The sequence below is a fragment of the Aotus nancymaae genome, unplaced genomic scaffold (assembly GCF_030222135.1).
Source record: "Aotus nancymaae isolate 86718 unplaced genomic scaffold, 86718_ANA_hifiasm-v0.15.2.pri h1tg000029l, whole genome shotgun sequence".
Classification (NCBI taxonomy): domain Eukaryota; kingdom Metazoa; phylum Chordata; class Mammalia; order Primates; family Aotidae; genus Aotus; species Aotus nancymaae.
In genome coordinates, this window is record NW_026988442.1 from 78,821,926 (window position 1) to 78,844,687 (window position 22,762).

General features: G+C 40.8%; 1 protein-coding gene across 5 annotated transcripts in view; it reads left to right on the plus strand.

Moving 5' to 3' along the window:
• Nucleotides 1–22,762, plus strand: part of NCKAP5 (NCK associated protein 5) — a 970,844-nt gene that overhangs the window by 747,802 nt on the left and 200,280 nt on the right. For all 5 annotated transcript variants that reach the window (XM_064382824.1, XM_064382825.1, XM_064382828.1 and 2 more), the window contains one exon: nucleotides 16,311–16,379. In XM_064382824.1, coding sequence (XP_064238894.1) covers nucleotides 16,311–16,379 — 69 coding nt within the window. The remainder of the gene's footprint in view (nucleotides 1–16,310; nucleotides 16,380–22,762) is intronic.

Genomic DNA, 22,762 nt, shown 5'->3' on the forward strand with positions numbered 1-22,762 from the left:
CTCAACCTCTCTGAGCCTCAGATTGCACATCTGTGAAATGGGGATAGCAACTTTTGTAGTGTTGCTGGAAGAATAGTCTGTTGAGGGCTGAGAGCAGAGTGAAGCACATAGTGATCATCAGTACTCATTGACTGTCATTGTCATCATCATCATCGCTATCATCATTTTCTGTAGCTTCCATGTTCTTCTCTGTCACAGCCACAGCAATGACTCTGGCCCTGGCTTCTGTCTTCAGCTAGACCTACATTTCCAGCTCCTGGCTAGATGTCTTCCAGATGTTGCTCTCATGCTACATATATACAAAGCTGAACTAATAATTGTTTCTGCAAAGACTGATGATTTTGAAAACTGCCACAAATCAAGGGTAACTTCTCTCTTATGGCCAGATCTTATCGAGATTTTTTAAGCAAAATAAGGACATTTCAGGACTCCAGATGACAAAAGCAACTCAAAGGGCGTCCCAAGTCCTTATGTTCCCTCTCAGCTAGTGGCAATGCCCAGGTTACATTCCACTTAGACATTGCTTTACCCCTGCTGCACTCTGTCCTCCTGTCCACGCAGACAGCAGGAGGCTGTGAGCCTCCCAGTGCTCCTGAGCCCCTGCTGCTCACCCACACTAGAGGCAGACACAAGTGGGGAGCAGGACAGAGGGCAGCACTCTGTTGCCCCACTACTGTCCATCTGCACCACCAGCTGCAAGGGCAGGGGTCCTGAGTGGGAAGGCCAGAGATCATGCTTGATAATCAAATTAAATGATTAATATAATCTCCCTAAAACTTAATCTTGTTTCCTTGTGGTTTCTGAAGCAAAGGGACAATATTCGTCCCTGAGAGAACAGAGTAAGGTAGAGTGAGCAGTCGGCGTCCCTGAACAAAAGAACTTCATACAAACATTCAAACAATGGAAAGAAAGGGGAGAGAGGTCGTTGTAACTGCTGGCATACCTTACTTAAGAACTAGAGTCATACATTCATTGCAATGTTTTCTTCCCCGTAGGAAAGTGGGGAAAAATCATTCCATGGCAAGACAGTAGACTTTTTTCTAAAAATCTCCCATTGTACTTTATCTCACTTTGTTACCCACTTCTATTAAAAACCTTATCACCCTGGTGGATACTCAGAATAAAAAACTCATTGTCATCTTTGGCTCTCCTTCTCATCTAGGTACTGCTGAGGAGCTGATGAATATCTTCTGAATTCTTTCTCCAATGTAGGTCTTCCTCGCTTGGTGCTGTTGTTTTATTTCAGGAGTAGGTTGTCCTTGACAGGAATGCTACAATAACATGTTTTTTATCTCCCCATCCTCCCCTTCCATCGCTCTTTGTTGATGGTACCAGGATGCCTTCCTTAAAATACACATTTGGTCCTGTCCCTTTGCCTTGGCACCTACCTGGCTGTGTCCACCTCACTATCTTCCCTCACTCACCTCGTGGGCCGTCCACCTGCTCGACCTGTTGTAGTGCCAGTGGGATATCCAAGTACACCAGGGCCCTTCCACAATTTTCCTTCAGGCCCTCTCCTAGGGCTCTATTACTTGTGAGAGAGAGAGAGAGAGAGAGAGAGAGAGAGAGAGAGTGTGTGTGTGTGTGTGTGTGAAATATGTTTACAGAAGACTGCATATTTATATACACAAAAATGTATACTTACAATTAAAAAATGATAAAGCAAAAAACTGAATACCTGCCAGCAGGTCCACAAATGAAACATTGCTAGTATCCTAGCGTGAACCCCCCAGGGCTCCTGTCTTATCACAGTTTCCTTTCTCCCCAGTGGAGATAATGATGACTCCGACTTCTGTAATAATAATTTCCTTGCTTTTTGAAAAAATATGGTTTACCTCCTATGTATGTATCCCTAAAAATATAATTTAATTTTCTCAGTTTTTGAACTTTGTATGTAGAATCATGTTGTAAGATTGTGTGTGTGTGTGTGTATGTGTGTGTCTGTATGTGTGTGTGTTTTTGAATATATGTTGTGCCTCTTTCATTCAATGTTACCATTGCCAGGTTCATTCAACATGTAGTTCTCTTTCACTGGTTTTTATTTCTATATAGTATCCCATTATATGAGTGTATTAATACAAATTATTCATTGTACTATCAATCTTAGTTTAGATTATTTCTGTCTGAGGGCTGGAAAACAAAGCTGCTATGAACCTATGTATACAGCCATCTTGGTGTATGTGTTTGGGGGTACCTACGGGGCTTATACCTAGCAATGGCATTGCTGCATCAAAAGCTATGAGCATCCTCTCTATCAGCAAGTTCAGCCAAAGTATCCTAAAATGGGTGTAGTAATTTATACTCCCACCAGTGGCACGTGAGGGTACCTGTCCCTCCACACACTTTCCAACACTTGCCATGCAAGATTTTTTTATTTGCACCAGTTGGGTGGGTGTCTAATGGTGTCTTTGTAGTTTAAATTTGCTTTATAAGTGGCTTCTTCTTTTGGATGAAATGATTCTTAGAACAACTATGCTTGTGCTTTTTTCTTTCTGGGTTTTGTTTTTTTTCCCATTTTTGTATAGGTCAGAGGTCAAGGAGTCCTATTTCTGGAGAAAGTCTCAGCCTGTTTCCTCACCTGAATTACCTGCTTCTTGGTAGAGAGGATGCAAACACTCTGGTATCGCAGGCATTTATCAGGCTATTGTCATGTATATATTTTTCTTCAAAGTACTGTATTAAGTCCTTAGGAAGGATTAAGACTGTGTATATGAATAAAATATCTCCGTAACACAAAGGATTTATATTGACAAACAGTCTCTCATTTTCTTCATCTATAAAATGGAGCTGATCCTATCTTCCTCATAGAGTTTGGGGGCCTTCACTTAAATGAGGTAACAAGGTCAATATATTAATTGATATTCTTTTCTGAAAATCAATCAATAAGTTTTGTATAGTTCAAATTCTGAAACACCTGGTGGCTAAGGCCACAAATATTCTCTACTCAACAGAGTGATCAGATTGTTTTACATTTCTTAGCTTTATGACATTTCTCTGTAAGGCTTCTAAAACCAAAAAATTCACTCTAGTCCACCCTCGCTTGAGAGCCATAGATTTGTATCTCTGAAACCACATCTGGTGGTGGGAGATGGAATATGTTTTAAGGTTTAAAGGTTGTTTTCACAAAGAAATTTTAGAGTCTCCGAACTTTCGGCTTCTGTCATAATTGGAAAACATGTATTGCATCTTGAGCTTGAATATGTAATATTGAGTTGGTAAATGTAATGATGAGTTGATAAATGGGCGCCTGGAAGTGGAAGTAAGAAGGTGAGAGAGAGATAAGGAGAGAGGATGGGAGAGGAAGACTGTGGATTAAAGGAACCAGGGCCTGAAGCGAATCCATATGTGAGCCTGTTTAAAATGTCCAGTCCAGAGGACCCAGGGTACGTTTCTCTTGGCCAAAATCTCTCCTTCAACAGGGACAATTTTTGCCTTGGCTGACACCACCACCCGCTCCATTAAAACCTGTGAGCGGCTGAGGTTTCAGACAGGAGCCGTTTTACAAAGGACTGAAGGAAACTACCATTCACCGAACCACACAAAGGGCCAGGCTGCAAGTCCGTTACATTCTGCCTTCATCATCTCATGCAACCCAAAATAGTGACAGACAGTTATTTTTACTTCCATTTCAAATAAAAGGAAATTTAAAAAGCATGCCATCACTTCCCATCAGATTATCTTACTCTCCTCCTAAGAAGATAGATCTTCTTACCAGTCCTCCTGCCTTCCCACTCCAGGCATGGATTTCTTTTCTGTATATCCCCCTGGGCGAGGAAATTATTGAGCTGACTTCTCAGTTTGTATCACAAAAGCATTACCATTTATTATTTCCCAGATGTAATGCAGCATCAAATAATGGTTTTCCAAATCACACACATTTTTTTTTGTTCTACACACACATATGCATATGCACACACAGAGACACACCGATCTACGCCCTTAGGCTGTTTTCTCCCAATGGGAGTCACTGAGTAGGAGAGAGAGGCAGACTCACAAACAAAACAAGAGAAGGAAAAGTATGAAATTGTGTGGTGACCACCCCCAGTTCCAGAGACGCAGTAAGAGACTTCTGAACGCTTCCACGGCGATGGCAGCATGGGGGAAGAGGGAGTTGACACCCACCTTCACCCTGAAGTTGATACATCCAGCCACAGCAGCAGCACCTGGAAACTTGTTAGAGATGTCAATTTTTGGACCCTACCGTAGGTACCCTGAATCCAAACACGAGGGTGCCCCCCAATCTGTGATCTCACAACCCCCCAAGTGATTCTAGTGTACACTCAAGTTTCCAAACCACTGGCCTAAAGCCCCATCCAAACATTTAAGTTCTGGAAGTACACAGAGGTTTCATTATGAAGTGTTTTCTATTCAACTCTTCAAAAATGAACCTGTGGACAGGTTCTACATTACATGTTCTCATGGCGAAGCTCCTCAACCTTTTTGAAACAAAGACTTGATTTTTATGTAGTTTATATCCCTAGTGTCTTGCACGGGTCCTAAACCTAATGGGTTGAGTGTGAAGACAAGGACATTGTGAGGATGCATTCATGCGTGTATGGGCACATGTTTGTTCCTGTGTGGGTGGTCAGAGCTTAATATATTTATTGACACTTTCTAGGATGATGACATTTGCCTTTAAGATGCCCAGCAGCCCTAGACATTGCCTGGGTCTGGATACTATAAAAGCTCTCAAATACAATCAGCGGGGAACACCCTTTAGCCAACTACGCTCCACACATGGCCACTATGGCAGCCAGGTGTGATAAGATGAGTGATTCAGAAACCCCATAAGTTTCAATTATAATCATAGAGGGAAGGAGATTCAATATCCAGCTCCAGTTCTTGGTGTTCCTTGTACTCAGGCTTTATATCACTCTAACAGATGAGAAGGCACTCACCTGGCTGCCACACTTAGCCACTTCTCTGGGGCTTTTCCCTCAGGATGTTTTTAAATAACTTTCAAAACGGAACAGATTACAGGGTAATTAGGAACTTTTTGACGACCTGTGTATTTTGCTTGGAAGGCTGAATCTGAAGTTCTTTGGCCCCCAGACTAAAGTTGTTGGGATGACCCGGAGTCGTGAAGTGTGTTATTTAAGTAGAGTAGTGCAGGACTCTGACTCAGGCTGGCCATCATAAAGAAGCACCTTTTTGGCTGAAAGAAATTCCAAAGAGAAAAATAAAGCACAGAAGCACCTTTTGTCACCTATGGGGCCAAACCATGAATTGAATTGGTATTTTAGAGAAATACCTTTTCTGATCTTATTTTGACTTGTCTGCCTTTGCTGAATTGAAGCGGTTTCAGCAAGCTTGAAAGATGTCACTCTGGAAAAGACCAGCTTTTGCCATGGGAAAGCCACAGGGAGGCAGCCTTTTTTAACTACTGTGAATTGGTCGTTTTCTTCTCTTTCTCTCTCTTTTTGCCTTCAGAGGATATCTTCTTTCCACCTTCTTTGCTCCACACCGCTCAACCCTGTTCAGTTTCTCCCTGTTTCATTTGCACATGATCAGTTTGTTATTTTTTGCCATTGTTGAGTCCAGTATTTTCTCTACAGTGGATATCGGATAGTCTCTGACATTATTTGCTTTCGTAATAATTTGACAATATTCACACCCAGGATTCTAGCCTGCTTGAATAACTTACTTTTTGAATACAAGTCAGATATCATTTTCTTGGTATTTTGTTCAAAGTTGTGCTATTTTTATTTAGTCCACATGGACTTTTGTTATTGTTTTGAATGCCTGTTGAGTAGGCTGATTCAAAGGTCACCTCTTTCCTACCTCACCCAAAATTTGTTGATTTGGTTTTTTTTTGTTCTGATTCTATTGCATTGTAGTTTTCAATGTTAGACATTAGCTTGTTTCTTCTATTAGACTATATTTTTCTTTATGGTGGCCCCTCTACTTTTTATCCATTTTGTATACCCCCTAGTATAGCTCCTATATGTATAGCAAAAGACAAATAATTGAATGTACACATAAAAGAATTGATGTTACACCTTGTTTCCCAAATATAACTGTTTCACTTAGTTATTGCTGTGTAACCAACTATCTCAAAACTTTGAGGCTTAAGTAACAAATTAATTTTTCTCACAATTTTGTGGGTCAGAAATTTGGGGAGGACACAGCTGGATAGTTCATTTCCAATCTGTGTGGCTTCTCAGTGTCCCCTGGCCTATCTCTCTCTGCAAGGCATCTCATCCTCCAGGGCCTTTCTGCATAGCTGGGGCTTTACCCCACCTCAAAACGTTCAGACTGCCTACATGGTAGCTCCTATAAGAAGTGTTCTGAGAGGCCAGGTAGAAGCTGAAATGCTCACGGTGTAGCCTTGGAAGTCCCAAAGATGTCACTTCAGCCACCTTCCATTGGTCAATCAAGTCAGTCAGGCCAGCCTAGATTCAAGGAGATAAGTCACAAGGCGTTTGTAACCATCTTTAATCTACCATGACCCCAGTACTAGTAATAAGTGCAGTTAATATTTATAAGTGAGGGGCAAAACCTCGGTCTCCTCTACTATTCAATATAACAAAGTACAAGCTTTAAATATTTTGTCAGTTGTCAAAATGTGTCAGATGGTGTATATTCATCTTTTGTTTTGAAAATATACACACCAGGCCTGATGCAGTGGCTCACTCCTGTAATCCTAGCACTTTGGGAGGCTGAAGTGGGCAGATCACTTGAGGTCAGGAGTTTGAAACCAGCCTGACCACCATGGTGAAATCCCATCTCTACCAAAAATAATCAAATTTAGCTGGGTGGGTGTGGTGGCATGTGCCTGTAGTCCCAGGCTGAGGTGGAAGAAATCGCTTGAACCAAGGAGGTGTAGGTTGCAGGGAGCTAAGATCGTACCATTGCCCTCAGCCTGGGTGACAGAGACCCTGTCTCAAAAAAAAAAAAAAAAAAAGAAAGAAAAGTAAGAAAAAGAAAATATAGACACCATAATAATAAATCAAATTCACACTGATGCTCGCAAAGAGTAAAAGATGATTATCACTAATTTCTCATTTGTCTATAAGATAATATTTTTAAAAGCTACATCGGTATATATCCACACATGTGTATGACCACCATTGAGATGACATGGGTAAAAGTACATATACCATGCCAACAAACTCATTGATGCTAAGTGAATCTAGATATCAAGCTGAGTTTTCATTTTCATCCATAACTATAATTAAAATACACTAATTTACATCTCCTTTGAAAAGAGGCATATAAAGCATGATCCCTATCTCAAAGGGCATAGAGTCTACCTGGAGAAGACTGATAATACTCATGAAACTACTAACCTCAATTGAAGGCATTATAACAAAGTGCTAAAATGTGTGACACCGACTTATGATAAGGTTCAAACTAGCAAATGTAGGAAGACTGGTAGAATTTAAATCACTATTTATGCTTTGGGAGGCTGAGGCAGGAGGATCACCTGAGGCCAGGAGCTCAAGACCAGGCTAGACAACATAGCAATACCTGGTCTCTACAAAAATGTTTTTAAAAATTAGCAAGGTGTGTTGGCACATGCCTGCAGTCTCAGCTACTCAGGAGGCTGAGGCAGGAGGATCACTTGAGCCCAGGAGTTTGAGGATGCAGTGAGCTACGATCACATCACTGCACTCCAGCCTGAGTGACAGAGCAAGACTTTGTTTCTAAAAAGATATATATTAGGTTGGTGCAAACATAATTGCAGTTTTATTGTTAAAAGTAATGGCAAAAACGACAATTATATTCGCACCAACATAGATGGATGGGTAGATGGATGGATGGAGGGATGGATGGATGGATAGATGGATAGAGTCAGATAGATTAAATAGATAGATAGATAGACAGAATACAAGTTGCTACAAATGGATGGATAGATAGATAGATAGATAGATGATAGAGAGATAAAAATAAAAGTTGCTATTTTGCAACCACCACAGTCGTAATTGTTTTAGTCAAAAAAAAAAAAATCAATAGATGTAAGAGGAGTGAACCAAAGAACAGATATTTGCATATTTGCAATCTCAAAGACTCTGAATATTTACATATCTTGAGGTACCTTGCCACAAGATGCTTACTGTTCATAAAAGGAAATAATTTTATAATGGGGAAATGTCACAGATACCACCTTCACCAGGTGATCAAGTTTAATATAGAAATTGAGTATCCTTTATTCAAAATGCTTAGGACCAGAAGTGTTTCAAATTTCTGATTTTTTTTCAGATTTTTAAATGCTTACATTATATATTTACCCAGTCAGCATTCCTAATCTGAAAATACAAAATCTAAAAGGCTCCAATGCATGTTTCTTTATTCATGTTGGCTGTTTTGGAACATTTCAGATTTTCAGATTAGGGATACTCCACCTGTAGTAATGGGATAAATTGGTATTCTGGGCCTCCTGATACAGCGCACTAAGAAGGACACAATATCATCGCCGTGATATTCTTGCCATGATATTAAAATCTATGAAGAAACATCAAACAAATTCAAATTAAAGGACCCTCTACAAAATAACTGGCCTGTACTTTTGAAAAGTATCAAGGTGATGAAAGCCAACACCTCAGAAACTGTTCCATATAAGAGGAGGCTAAAGAGAAATGATGTAGCTCTGGGAACCTGGATTGGATCCTGGACTAGATGGGGACACTTGAGGGACAACTGGTAAAATTTGAACAAGGCCTGCCTGTAGAGTAGATTAGGTTATTGCATCAATGTTTATTTCCTGAATGTGATAACTACACAGTGGTCATATAGAAAATTTATTTTTAGAAAGTACATGCCAAAGTATTAACAGGTACAAGGGTATTGCACTGTGTCTACATCTTACTCTCAGATGTTTTTAAAAAATTATCTCCAGGTATAAATAGCTATTAAATGATAAGCAAATGTGGTAAAAAGTTAACCTTTGGGGAGTCTGTTGAATGATGTGGGGGAATTCTTTGCAATATTTTGCTATATTTTTGTACATTCAAAAAAATTTTTTTTAATTTAAATGTGTCCCCATTTAAGTATTTTAAGTCCAGATTTGAGCCAGACCACCAAAACTGAGTGGGATTTAGAAAGGTCAATGGGAGAATAAAGTATATTCCATGCTAGAGCAGCAAACCAAAGACGCAGCCCAGGAGGAAGCCTGGGAGCTTTAGGAGCTGAGCCTGGCTCTTGAGATGGTGTGTGCTGTGGAGAAGCAGATTTATAAGGTCATGGAAGTGGGTGGAGACAGAGTGTAAGAGGTGAAAAGCCTGCAGCCGAGCTGTTATGTCATGCAGAGGACAGACTTTTGTGTAGAAGTAGTCTATCTTTGGTCTGTGGAAAAGGATCTATTAAACAAATTTGTAGTATACAAAGATTTTAAACATAACACATACTTATAGAATTAATGTAGAACAGTGGTTTTAGAAACATAGATTGTTCAATTATTGGTAAGCTCTGGCCAGCCCATCTATTCACTAAGCAGGACCTCTAAGAAACACAGTTCCTTTTACGTAACAATTCAAATCCCTTTTCCACAGTAAACCAAACCAATATAGATTTGCTCTGTGATGCTCTTTGATTTTATAAGGACATTTAAGGATTTTTAGAGATGAATCCACAAACATATTTAGACCACTATAATTTGGAGCCATGGGGAAACCATGCTGAGCAAGAAATCTTCTAAGTCACGGGCTAAGTCTAGCAAAAGTTTTTTATTGTTGTGGAAGACAAAGCTGAATGCAACGATCCACTGTTCCATTTACTCGAATGCTCTAATTGCATCCTCTGGGCATATTGACTTTAATAACATACTTATTTAGAGTAGAAAAAGACCTGTGTTGTAACTTCTGTAATTCTTAGTAGTGACACCTGCATTTTCTCTTTCCTTTCTCTCTCTGCTTATCCTTTCCCATTCCTGCTATATAAAACATTCACTGTTTCTTTAAATCACATTTAGTTAAGAGGGTTTTTTGTCCTGCTTTTTTTTCTCCCCCCCTGTTGCCGTAAGTTGGTAGCAGGTTAATCCTGAATCTCTAATAAATGCAAATGGATTAAAGAAAATCATCAGTTCAAGATTATTTTAACTTCACTGGCATAATTGTTAATATCTGTTTTGTCCCATGGGATATGTAGGATTACATCAATTAAATTGGTCTCTGTAACTGAACACAGTAACCATAAATGTGACTATTGTGCTTTCACCAGCACCCTTTAGGTATTTAATTTGCTTGGCGGTAATAGATTGTCAGAGCAGTAAACGTGAGGCGAGTAATGTAAACGGTATAATGACGGTAATTATCTGAATGGATCGATTGCAGTGTTATTGCAACGTGATATTGCGGGTAGGAGCGAGATATAGACATCCCATATAAATTCCTATTTTCAGCTTTATTTCCGTACGCATTTTTTCCAAGACATTTAAAGTGAAAACAGTGTAAAGTGGCATTTACGGTCCTCTCCTTTATCTCTTCCCATCATCCTTTGTGCTGTTGCCTTACTAAAATCTGCAGACCCCACAAAAGGTAAATTTCTCCAAAGAAATAATGACTTTGTGGAATTGGAATTCTAGCATTTTCTTCCATGATTCATGGTATCCAAATATTTGAACTGGAAGTCGCTTTGTAGATTGGCTAGTTGGATCTCTTCGTTTATTAACTAAGGAATTGTAAACCCAGCTAATGGCAAGTGACTTGCTAAAAGTTACTCAACGTGGCATTGCCTAGTAAGACTGCAACAGAATGGAACTGGAACCTGAGCCTGCCCTCCCTTTGGGGCTGGAGGAGGAACTGCGGGATTCCATCTCAGCTGCAGAGGCGGAAAAGCTTCCATGGGACTGGCCAAAAGCAATCCCTGAAGGAAACAGCAAAGTCAGTTTAGTTTGGCAAAGAATGAAGAGAAGAAACAGTATAGGAATAACCAATAACTGTACTTAAAAAGGTCAAACAGACGCTCAGCCTGAGCACAGAAGGATTGGGCTGTGTGGCAGATTTCTGTCCATTACGAGACCTGAAAGAACGTGGCAGGATCCCACCCGAGGGACTGGGGTGTTCGCAGGTTTTTTAAATGGGGATTCAGCCCCAAAGGAACAAGTTCAAAGCCAAGGATCAAGACTGTAACCTGAAGAAGAAACAGTGTTTGAGGAGTTCTGGAACTTGAACTGTGACTGTTGAAATGATCTGACCTTGAACAAAATGGCAAGTCACCCTCAAACAGACTTTTCCCAGGAGTTTTCCTCAATTTTTGTGCTGTATCCTGGTTCAGTCACTTCTCCTAAATTTTATTGTTGATTAAAGTAACAAACCAGCCTACGTTTGAAACTTTTCATGCATCTGCCAAAGAAAACATCCATATCACCAGGAAACACAATTAAAACCACACATAACCCATGCCTTCTGCGTTATCAATGACAGAGAACACTTGAATTTCAAATTACTGTAAGTAGAAAAATAAATACCAGATAGCCATGTCACTCCTGCTGCCAGCCTGTGTGCCCAGGGAGATGGAAAGCAGAGGGCACCAAGGAAAGCACGCCTGGAATGTGAAAGCCCAAGGCCAGCACTGCACACAGGTGGACACGTGGCAGGTCCAGTGGGCTGCTGGGCAGAGCTGGAAACTGAGCAGACCCAGGTGGCTATCTCAGAGAGGCAGCCTGCCGGGGGAGAAGGAGGTAAAGGGGAAAGAGGAGGTACAGTGTGGAGATGTGGTCGTGAGGGGGAAAACGAAGACAGGGAGTTTCAAAGCAATTTATTTTGCTGCAGAAGCAAAAGAATATAAGACCAACCAGCCATTATCCATTAAGGAGGCCAAACCAAGGATAGGGGCAAAGGTGTAAGAAGCCTGTGTGAACATGATATGCCCGGCAAAGCAGAAAGAATGCAACTAATAAAATGGTAGGAAAAAGGAGAGAAAGGAAGAAAGGTGATTGTTGGATATGTAATAGGAGGGAGTCAAAGGACATGGGGTGTGTGTGTGTGTGTGTGTGTGTGTGTGTGTGTATTTTGGTGTGTATGTGTGTATTTTGGGGTGTGTGTGTGTGTGTGTGTGTATTTGAGTCAGGATCTCATTTTGTCACCTAGGCTGGAGTACAGTGGTACAATCACAGCTCACTGCAGCCTTGACCTCCCCAGGCTCAAGCAACCCTCCCAACTCAGCCTCCTGAGAAGCTGGGACTATAAGCATATACCACCACACCTGACTAATTTTTATTTTATTTTTTTGTAGAGACGGAGATCTCACCACGTTACTTAGGGTGGTCTCGAACTCCTGGGCTCAAGGGATCCTCCCACCTTGTCCTCCCTTAGTGCTGAGATTATAGGTGTGAGCTATCACACCCACCCAAAGGACATGATTTTAATAGTAACAAAGGAAGACAAAAAAGGGCTAATGACACTATTAAAGAATCTTCAAGAGGTAGACAGGAACGGGGCAGGAGAGGGAGGAACACTCCACTCAATACATACCCTTTAATATAGTTTTAACTTTTGGAATCCTGTTAATGTTTTATGTATTCTAAAAAACAAAATGTAATTAAGAAGAGAGGAAATTAAATTTGAATACTATCAGCAACAAATGAACTGCTGAACTGAATTTCAAATGAATGATATCACTACGCTAAAAGGGAGGTAGGGGAAGAACCAACTTAGTATTTTCACTGTATACTTTTCTTCTAAAGAAACACACAAATCTGAACGTTCCCTAGCACTGGTTTAGGTAGGTACCAGTTTTGTACAGATGGTAAGACTGAACAAAGGAATTAAAATATTGCTGAGAGCCTGAGTTCTAACTGTACCTAAAGGAAGATGCTAATAAGAAAAGAGGAAGGCAAGAAAGAATTTTGTGGGACTTGCGGTGAGGTCGGGCAGTGAGCCTGTACACGTGGGAGTGGGGAGAAATCCTTCCACTGAAAGGGAATGGAAGCAGTGACTCCTTAGTAGCAACTGATACAGGTTAACACCCAGATCTTAGTCTCCAAATACCATTCCCCAACTAAAAGGAATAGAATTCCTTGGAGAAATGCCTGATTTCAGGGATGAAGCAAGGAAAAAGCAAGATGGCCCTGGAACATCTCCTTTTGCAGAAAAAGAAAGTATTTAAGAAATGATGGGTACATGTCAAAAGGATACAGACACCAGCTTACAGGGTCTCGCCTGCCCAGAGCTGGAGTGATTGAACATCAAAATTAATAATAGTAGTAATGACGTATAACCCTTTGAGTAATATCAGATTCGATGTTTGCACATTAATAAATAAGAAAAGCACTAACTTATGGAAGAAAATATCAACTCATAAACCTAGATAGAAACATGGAGTTAGAAGTCACCATTTGCAACCAAGTTCGTCAATGATTTGGTTGAAAATCACTGATGGTTGCTAAAATAGGTAGGTGAGAGTTTGAGGAGCAATAGGATACTTTCATAGCCTCAAATTTCTCCCCCAAAATTACTTATTAGTCACAAAAGGAAAGCCAGTAACTTCACAGTGGGGAGATTTGGCAGGCACTACATTAACCAAGTGATGAAAGTTAGCGTGTCCAGCAGCGGGTCCCATGGATGTCATGCAGCTGCTGTATGCACTGAGAAGGGCCCAGCATCGCCTGTGCACTGTTTCCACCAACTATGTGTGGGGGAGCTCCAGAGAAGCCCAAACTAAGGGATATTCAACAACATAACTGGGCTCTACTCAGAAAGGGGGGAAAAAAGAAAGAAAGGCAATGAAGCAGAGGAAATAAGAGAAAAAAGAAGGAAAGAAGAAAATAAAAAAACATTTTAAAAAAACAAACAAACTATTCCAGGCTGGGCGCAGTGGCTCACACCTCTAATCCTAGCACTTTGGGAGGCCAAGGTGGGCAGATGGCCTGAGGTCTGGAGTTTGAGACCAGCCTGGCCAACATAGTGAAACTCCATCCCTACTGAAAATACAAAACTGAGTCGGGCGTGGTGGCAGTCGCCTGTAATCCTAGCTACTCGGGAGACTGAGGCAGGAGAATCATTTGAACCCGAGAGGTGGAGGTCACAGTGAGCTGAGATCATGCCATTGCACTCCACCTGGGCAACAAGAGTGAGACTCCATCTCATAAATCTGGAACTATTCCAGATTAAAGGGTGCGTGATGAACGGCAATGACAATCGAATGCAGAGCATGATCACAGATAGGATTGTATACTGTAAAAAATGCTGTCAAGGACATTATTGGGACAAATGGTGAAATGGGAAGAACTGTAGATCAGATTATGGTACTGTATTAATTTATATTTCCTATGGTATTTCTTGAAATTAACAACTATACTGTGATTGTTCAAGACAATGCCTTTGTTATTAGGAAATACACATGGAAGTATTTAGGGATAAAGGACATCATGTCTGTAGCTTACTTTCCAGGTACGGAAAAGAAAGGGAGAGGAATTGATATAGCAGATGTGGCAAAACGTTAACAATGTGTGAATCTTAGGAAAGGGTTTGTGGGAGTTCTTTATACTATTTTTGCTTTTTGATACATAATATTCTAGATATTTATGGGACACGTGATATTTTGTTTCAAGTATAGAATGTATAATGATTGTGTCAAGGTATTTGAGACATCCATCAGCTTGAGTATCATTTCTTTTCTCTCTCTCTCTTTTTTTTCCTGAGACGAAGTCTCATTCACTTTAACTTCCTGCCTGGAGTGCAGTGGCATAATCTATGCTCACTGCATCCTCCCCCTCCCAGATTCAAGTGATTCTCTTACCTCAGCCTCCCAAGTAGCTGGAATTACAGGTGTGCACCATCATGCCCAGCTAATTTTTGTATTTTTAGTAGAGATGGGGTTTTGCCATGTTGGCCAGGCTGGTCTTGAACTCCTGACCTCTAGTGATCCACCTGCCTCTGCTCCCAAAGGGCTGGGATGACAGAAGTGAGCCACCATGCCCAGCCTATCATTTCTTTGTGTTAGTACAGTTCATGTTCTCTATTCTAGCTACTTTGAAATATTTAATACATTGTTGTTAACTACAGTCACCCTACTCTGCTGTTCAAAAAATAGAACTTATACCTTTTTCTTAACTATATATTTTAGCTAACTGTATATCTTATCTGTAACCATTGACTAAGCTCTTTTCATCCCCCTCCCACTTATCCCATCCCAGCTTCTAGTATCTATCATTTTACTGTCTACCTTTATGACATCCATATTTTTAGCTCCCACATATAAGTGAGAACATGCAATATTTGTCTTTGTGTGCATGTGTTATTTCACTTCACATGACTTCCACTCCATCCATGTTGCTGCAAATGACATTATTTCATTCTTTTTTATGGCCAAATAGTATTTCATTATATATGCAAACCAGAATGCATTCATCCATTGATATAAATTTGAAATTATTTCCAAATAAAAAGTTTAGAAAAACAGATGGAATAAAATGATGAAGTTAAAATGTTGAACTTTGTGCCACCTAAAAATCATACTGTAATTTTCAAAATGCTGATTTGGATCACCATAACGCTACTTCTAAATGTCAAGGAGGGTTTAAGAGAAGGGGCAGGTAGAGTCAAGATTGCTTGTGGGCTAAGAGTGGGTGGCCATTGTCACAGCCCTGGAAAGGGTTCACTGGCACAGTTGAAGATTCAGACAGGAACCCACAGTGGCTGCAGTGGAACCAGGTCACCCAACGTGGAGGGCAGTTCTGATGCCATCATTTCATGCTCCTTCTAAAACCTAATAAGCTTACACTGATTACTTTTCTTTCCCCTTACTATTCCACATGGTAATGTAGTAACTATATTCAGCCTTCACATACCCACATGACTCTAAGGAGTGAGAAAGCAGTAATTTTACAAGAGTATGGGGAAGGGGATGCTTAAGTATAGTTCAAGTCTTACATTTCTCATTATCTTATGTTCACAAGTCATTGACTAACAATGAAAATAACATATTTAGTTTGCATTTGGAATTATGCTTCCATGACTCTATGTGAGACTCTCTTCTGTGGCCTAAACAAATATTAGGCTGTGAGTCTGTGACAGGTCTTAATGAAGTGGATTAAGGCATTTCTCACATTTACATTTTCATAGAATGAAATAAACATTCTAATCTTCTTACAGAACACTCTCACATCAAGCCACGATTTGATTTTCTACCTGTTTGGAATATCAAGTTTTGCATTTCTTTAAGTTGTCATATATTTTAGTGAGCAAGTTGGTAAGACAGAAGTCATCCCTGAGATATTTATAATAGTACTTAGAGTGAACTTGTCAAAGGTACTTCTAAAAGATTGTCTTGGATCCTGAGGAGATATATTTAGTAACGGTATTGAATAAGTTGTCACCTAACACAACATTTCGTTGATTTATTTGTGTTATTTTTGTATCTTACTGCAGGCAGAGAATTCAGCGTTGGCTTTGGAGAATGAAAATCAAAGGGAACAATATGAGCTATGTCTTGATGAGGTAAGAGGGAAAGAGACGCTTCTAATCCCAGGCTGGACTAGTTACAATTCCCTTAATCTGATCTCAATATGTGTGCATGTTACCAGTCTCCAGAGAAGCCCAAACTAAAGGATATTCAATGACATAACTGGCTTAATGAAGTAGATTAAGGCATTTTTCACATTTACATCAGCATTTTCTCCTCTAAAGAAATGTAGTGAACATGTAGCCATTGAAAAAGAAGGGTGTGTGTGTGTGTGTGTCTGTGTATGTGTGTGTGTCTGTGTATGTGTGTGTGTCTGTGTATGTGTGTGTCTGTGTGTGTGTCTGTGTGTGTGTGTCTATGTGTGTATGTGTCTGTGTGTGTCTGTGTATGTGCGTGTGTGTGTCTGTGTGTGTGTCTGTATATGTGCATGTGTGTGTGTCTGTGTATATGCGTGTGTCTGTGTGTGTATGTGCGTGTGTCTGTGTGTGTCTGTGTCTGTGTGTCTGTGTATGTGCATGTGTCTGTGTGTGTGTCTGTGTATATGCATGTGTCTATGTGTTTGTGTGTGTATGTGTGTGTCTGTGTCTCTGTGTGTGTGTATGTGCATGTGTCTGTGTGTGTATGCGTGTCTGTGTGTGTGTCTGTGTCTGTGTGTGTGTATGTGCATGTGTCTGTGTATGTGTGTCTGTGTGTGTGTCTGTGTGTGTGTCTGTGTGTGTGTCTGTGTATGTGCGTGTGTCTGTGTGTGTGTCTGTGTGTGTGTCTGCCTCCTTCCCTCCCTAATTCCTCATGCAGGCGTCTGTATATTTCTTTTGGTTATTGTTTCATACTCTTGGGCCACAGTACGCTGTTTGATAAATTTTTTCTGTTCAATAAGTAGGATCCCTTCCAATGAATGAGAAAAACCACATCGGGGCCTGCCGCATCTCCAATTGGATACCATTTCTGAAAAAGCAAATCCTTGATAGAGTGGGTGGGGATGATGTTCACAGTTGGCAGCCAGAGGGAAAAAATCAGTAGATTCAGAATAAGACAAGAAGAGAAAGAGAAGTGAGGAAGAAAATTGGAGCAGAATGAAAGAAGACAGGGCTATACGCATGAGTAAACTGGATAAATATTATGTGATGATAATGAAGAGATGATGGCAAAGATTGTGGGCATTTGAGAGTTTCTGAGAGGCAAGGGGAAAACTGACATGCACTCAGAGCCCTTGTCCTCCTCCACTGTCGCCTTACACCATCAGGGTCCACACCTACCACCAGTGCACCCTGTCACTTCCTGCTAGGATTGGCCCTTCGCTCCCTGACAAACTATCACCTAGGACCTGTCAGTGACTGGAGTTGTTATTTAAATGAGATCACTTCTTTAGTCATCTGTCCAGCACCTTCAAACTTTACTGTGTTCTAGGTTATTCAGTTTGAGATTTGTTACAATGTACCTGATGCAGATTTTAGAAAGAAAAGAAAAACTGCATTTATCAGTGGGAATTGCCATTATATCTTCTGTCTTTTTCTCCCTACTATCCGTGAGGGAAACCTCTTCTAACAAATTCCTCTTGATATTTCTTACCCTCTCTATCCCACTCTCCTTCCATGTACTGTCCCAGAAGTCAGTGGGGTGATCTATAAGGAACACATGCTCAACTCCCAGCAGTGATGCCATGTATATAACTCTTGTTCCCTTCAAACTGGAAGCAGTCTCTCTCCTCTGAGGTCCAGTAGTCCTCTGCGTCTACCACACCAGTAATTTTAAATATATGATCCCAGCCGGGCGCGGTCGCTCGCGCCTTTAATCCCAGAACTTTGGGAGGCTGAGGTGGGCAGATCATGAGGTCAGGAATTCAAGACCAGCCTGACCAACATAGTGAAACCCCATCTCTACTCAAAATACAAAAAATCAGCCAGACATGGTGGCATGTGCCTATAATCCCAGCTACTCGGGAGACTGAGGCAGGAGAATCGCTTGAGCCTGAGAGGCAGAGGTTGCAGCGAGCTGAGTTCGTGCCACAGCACTCCAACTCAGGCGACAGTATGAGATTTGGTCTCAAAAAAAAAAAAAAAGTGATCCCTGGACCAGCAGCATCACCCTCTCCTGGGGACTTGCTAGGAATGCAGATTCTCAGGCCCCTCCCCAGACCTACAGAATCAGAGACTCTGGGGTGGGGCTCAGCGATCTATGTGTCAACAAGCTCTCTCAATGATGCTGGTACACTTGACAGTTTGAGACACTGTCATCATCACACCACTTTATTGGTTACTTACATGTGGTTGAAGAACTCTCAAAATGTCCACAGAAAATTATTTGTTTAATATTAGATACATCACTTGTTTAATATTCCCAACCACATACAAGCAAAATGATATTTGCAAGTCTCTGCCCTATCAGGACCTTAAAAGACAAGAATAATCTTGACAATGTCCAGAGTTAAAAGAAACACTGAAGTTAGTCTAGTGAGGCCAGTTCAGCAGCCCTCCCTTCTCCCCAGGCTCTTGGTCCAGTCAAAGTTTAGGGCACGAAAGACCAAATGGATCCAAGGATATTTAAAGGAACACACAGTGCCTTTGGGTCATATGTACTGATCAGCAAAGTTTCACTTTATGCTCCTGCACAGAAATTTCTGCTGAGGCTTTATCTGTATTTAGAAGTCAGATTTATGTGACTCACGCCACAGAAACTTTGTCCCAATTCTCCCACAGGTCAACCCTTCCCATCAATCAAAAACTCACATTTCTTTATGGAAGCTCACAGTTTGTTTTCTGTGTGTTTCCCATGCTTGCATGCTGTAGATTTCATCAGAATCTGTGGGACAAAATGTCAGTTATTATCTACAAAATCATTTCACATAAAGTTTCCACCGAAGACAGACTTTTTAGAAGGAGTGTTCCTGTGTTCTTAGTTGCGAAAATTAACTGTTGCCAAAGAGGTGATTTGCAGGAAAGAACTCCCTCTAAGCAATACACATGTTTTATATTCATGAATACTGACTCCTGATTGCACAAGCAGGTTCTTTTATAACTAATTGCGTGAGGGTAGATAATCCATTTCCACACATTGTAAGAAAACACTCTCAACGGGGTAATTGAATGTAGTAATAATGCCAACTGGAAATTCTTTTCAAGGCTTTTTATACTAATTAAACAAACTAACAAGGTAAGGCCTCATGTATATTTTTTCCTTGCTAGTGGGTTTCATCAAATGTACACATGTGGATAAAATCTAAATTTAAAATATTCTTCAGACAGGCACAGTGGCTTATACCTGTAACCACTTTGGGAGATTGAGGCAGGAGGATTACTAGAGCTCAGAAGTTTGAGACCAGCCTGGGCAACACAGGGAGACTCTGTTTCTACAAAATAGAAAAAAAAAATTAAGTTGAAAAACCTAGGCGAGTGTGGTGGCATGTGCGTGTGGAGGCAGCTACTTAGGAGGCTAAGGTAGGAGGATCGCTTGGGCCCAGGAGGTCGAGGCTGAAGTGAGCCATGATCCTGCCACTGCATTCCAGCCTGGGTGACAGAGTGAAACCCCATCTCAAATAAATAAACAAAATGTTCCTCAATCGTTTTGGCACTGATTGTTATTTTCTTGGAAGTGAGAAACATATTGAGGATTTGGGGAAAACACTTGAGAATCTGTGTTCCAATAAAATAGCACATTTATTCAGAAGGTAACAGACTCACATCCCTAGACATACACACACACACACACACACACACACACCCTGGCTTGCTAGGCTTGCACATACACAAGTGCAAACACCCACAAATGAATATATAAACAGGTGGGCATGCATACACTTCATCATCACCGCTACTGCTCCCGATCTCATCTCCCTGCCTTACAATACAAAGGGAAAAACCAAGGATTAATCTTATTTTTCCTTGGGAGTTTGGAGGTTTGCAAGTTTGAATCAAGTTTCTTAGTCTAGCTATTTGACAGGCACTTACTGGCAAGCAATGACTTGCTATTTATTCACAGTATTGCCTTGGCCACAGTTTCTTTCATATCTACTATCCCTAAGTAAAGAAGTAAAATGACACATGTAAAATAAGTAAAATAACATCTAAAACCACTGCATTGCACTTTGATGGATTCAATTGTAGCCTACAAACCTTTACTGGGTGTCAGCCTCACCCAGGCTCTGAGAGCTCACGGCACTCCCAGCCTGGCAGGAGAAGTGCAAGGGATGGACAGTCACAGAGTAGGGGAGTGAGAGAAAGTCACAGAGCAAATGAGCTGCACTGAGGGCTTTGGAAACGGAATGCAGTCACCAGAGGGCAGGAGGAGCAGTGGGTAGGTGAGCAGAGGAGGGGGCAGAAACGGAAAGGGCATTTTCAGCAGTAGGATATGCAGCAGGTAAGGTTACAGATCCAGAACAGCAGGTGCTTCTCATCCTTACCTGCTTGGTGGACTTACCTGGATACCTTTAAAAATACTGCTGGCTGTGTCACACCTCAGAGACTCTCATCTGACTCTGCTCTGGGGTAGAGCCTGGGATTTCTGTTTTTTTAAAGCACCACAGGAGATTATAATATTCATTGGGGTTAAGAACCACCACAATTAGATTATCTGAATGCTGTGCTTTAGAGAGCATTTTCAGAAATTTTCAGTAGGAGGATGAAAGCTCCCTTCACCAAGTTTAGATATGGTAATAGAAGAGCACAGATCCATGTGGAAGTTTTGAATTACTTCTGATTCCACAACAATGTCTGAGATAATATAAAACTACAAGCAATAAAATAAAATAAAATATATCCCAGTGTTTCTCAAAGTGTGTTCCTGGGAGCCCTTTGCATCAGAAAGATGTGTGGTGGTTGCTAAAATTGCATATCCTTAGATCTCATTCAGACCTTCTCAATTAGTATGCAGGGACAGAAAATTGGCGATTTTCACAAACATTCCAGGAGGAACTTCTGCACACACAGAGTTGGAGAAATTGCCTCTTCCTCTTCAATCAGAGCTGGGCCCTTACACTCAGTGATGATGGAGTTGAGTTGTTTTCCAGCCTCTACACTTCAGAGCACAAGGATGTTGAAAACTAGATCTTTGGATGTAGTTCAGAAATAGAGAAAAAAAAGAATTTTAAGTAAGAGTAGAAGTAGGTTGTTGAGACTGTTTCTCACCTGTCTCTCTGATCCACGTGCTATATGCCTGGACTGTAGAATCATTCCTAGGACATTCTCAGGCATATCCCACAGCTGGACCCTACATCATCTTTAAAATCAAGGTCTTGATAGACGAAAATGGAAGACAGTCTCGCTTGTCACTTTCATATGTTCAAATGTTTCATATCTTGTTTGCCCCAGATTCTAATGGCCTGGAGGCAGTCCCTGCATTCATTTCCTCGTTATTTCTGCAGGACCCAGCAGATTTCTGGCCCACAGTAGAAGCCTAATGCTTATTCTTGAATGACTAAATGAATGAATGGAGAGTATCAGCTGGAAATTAATTTCCAAATTAGTGTTTCCCCAAATCCCACATACATATTTAGAGTAATTTCTTCAGTTATCTCTTCAGAGATGAGCACTCATTTATTATGCACTAACCCAAATGATAATCCAAAGATTGATCAGCTGAAAAAAAATAGTAGACCCACTTCAAAGACTCTGATTTGAATTAGAAGAGAACTTTATGGGCTTTGGATTAGGAAGATTAGGGTTCACTGTTCACCATTTTTCAGTAAAAATGGGGCTGTGTATTTACCTCTTTGAGTATCTTACTTTCTTGTTTGTATCTTACAAGATTGTTTTACGAAGTAAATGAATAATACAGATGCTTGGTGACTTACATTTATACGTGTATATTATGTGGACACACATACACACAACACATGTACATACCCCTCATGCCTTTACAAATAAAATCCCTTATTCTGAAAACATTTTTTTTAACTGCTTACCTGAACATGCATTATATCTTCCAAACTTCGACTGGCCTGATTCACATTTAGGGTGACTGCTTTATATCAGGTCCTATCCTAGGTAATTTCACTGATTATGTCTGTCATCTCATGCCTTTTTCACAGCTTTAAAGGTAGGCAGCTTCCCTATTTTGTGGCTGAGAAAAGTCAGGTTGCTCTCCCATCCCCTGCGCATGTCAGTGTATAGTTATCATAAGCACTGTTTCAACCCAAGTCTGTATTCTTCATGCTTTCTCCTAGCTGCCTCAGTACAATCAACCAAGCTCAGAAGCCTCTCCAAACCACATTTTCAAAAACACCTGCTTTTTCTGATGAGATTTTTCAGTTACCTTGCTGATGCAACAGCGGCTTTGCATGAGGAAATAGCTCACGAAGGTCTGAAAGCAAGCCCACTAGCCAGGGAAGGACTGTCAAAGCATAGAACCATTTGAGATCCTCACTCCCCATACCTGTATACCTGAAGCTTCTTTACCCTCCACCCCAGCCCTTGATTATCTGAGA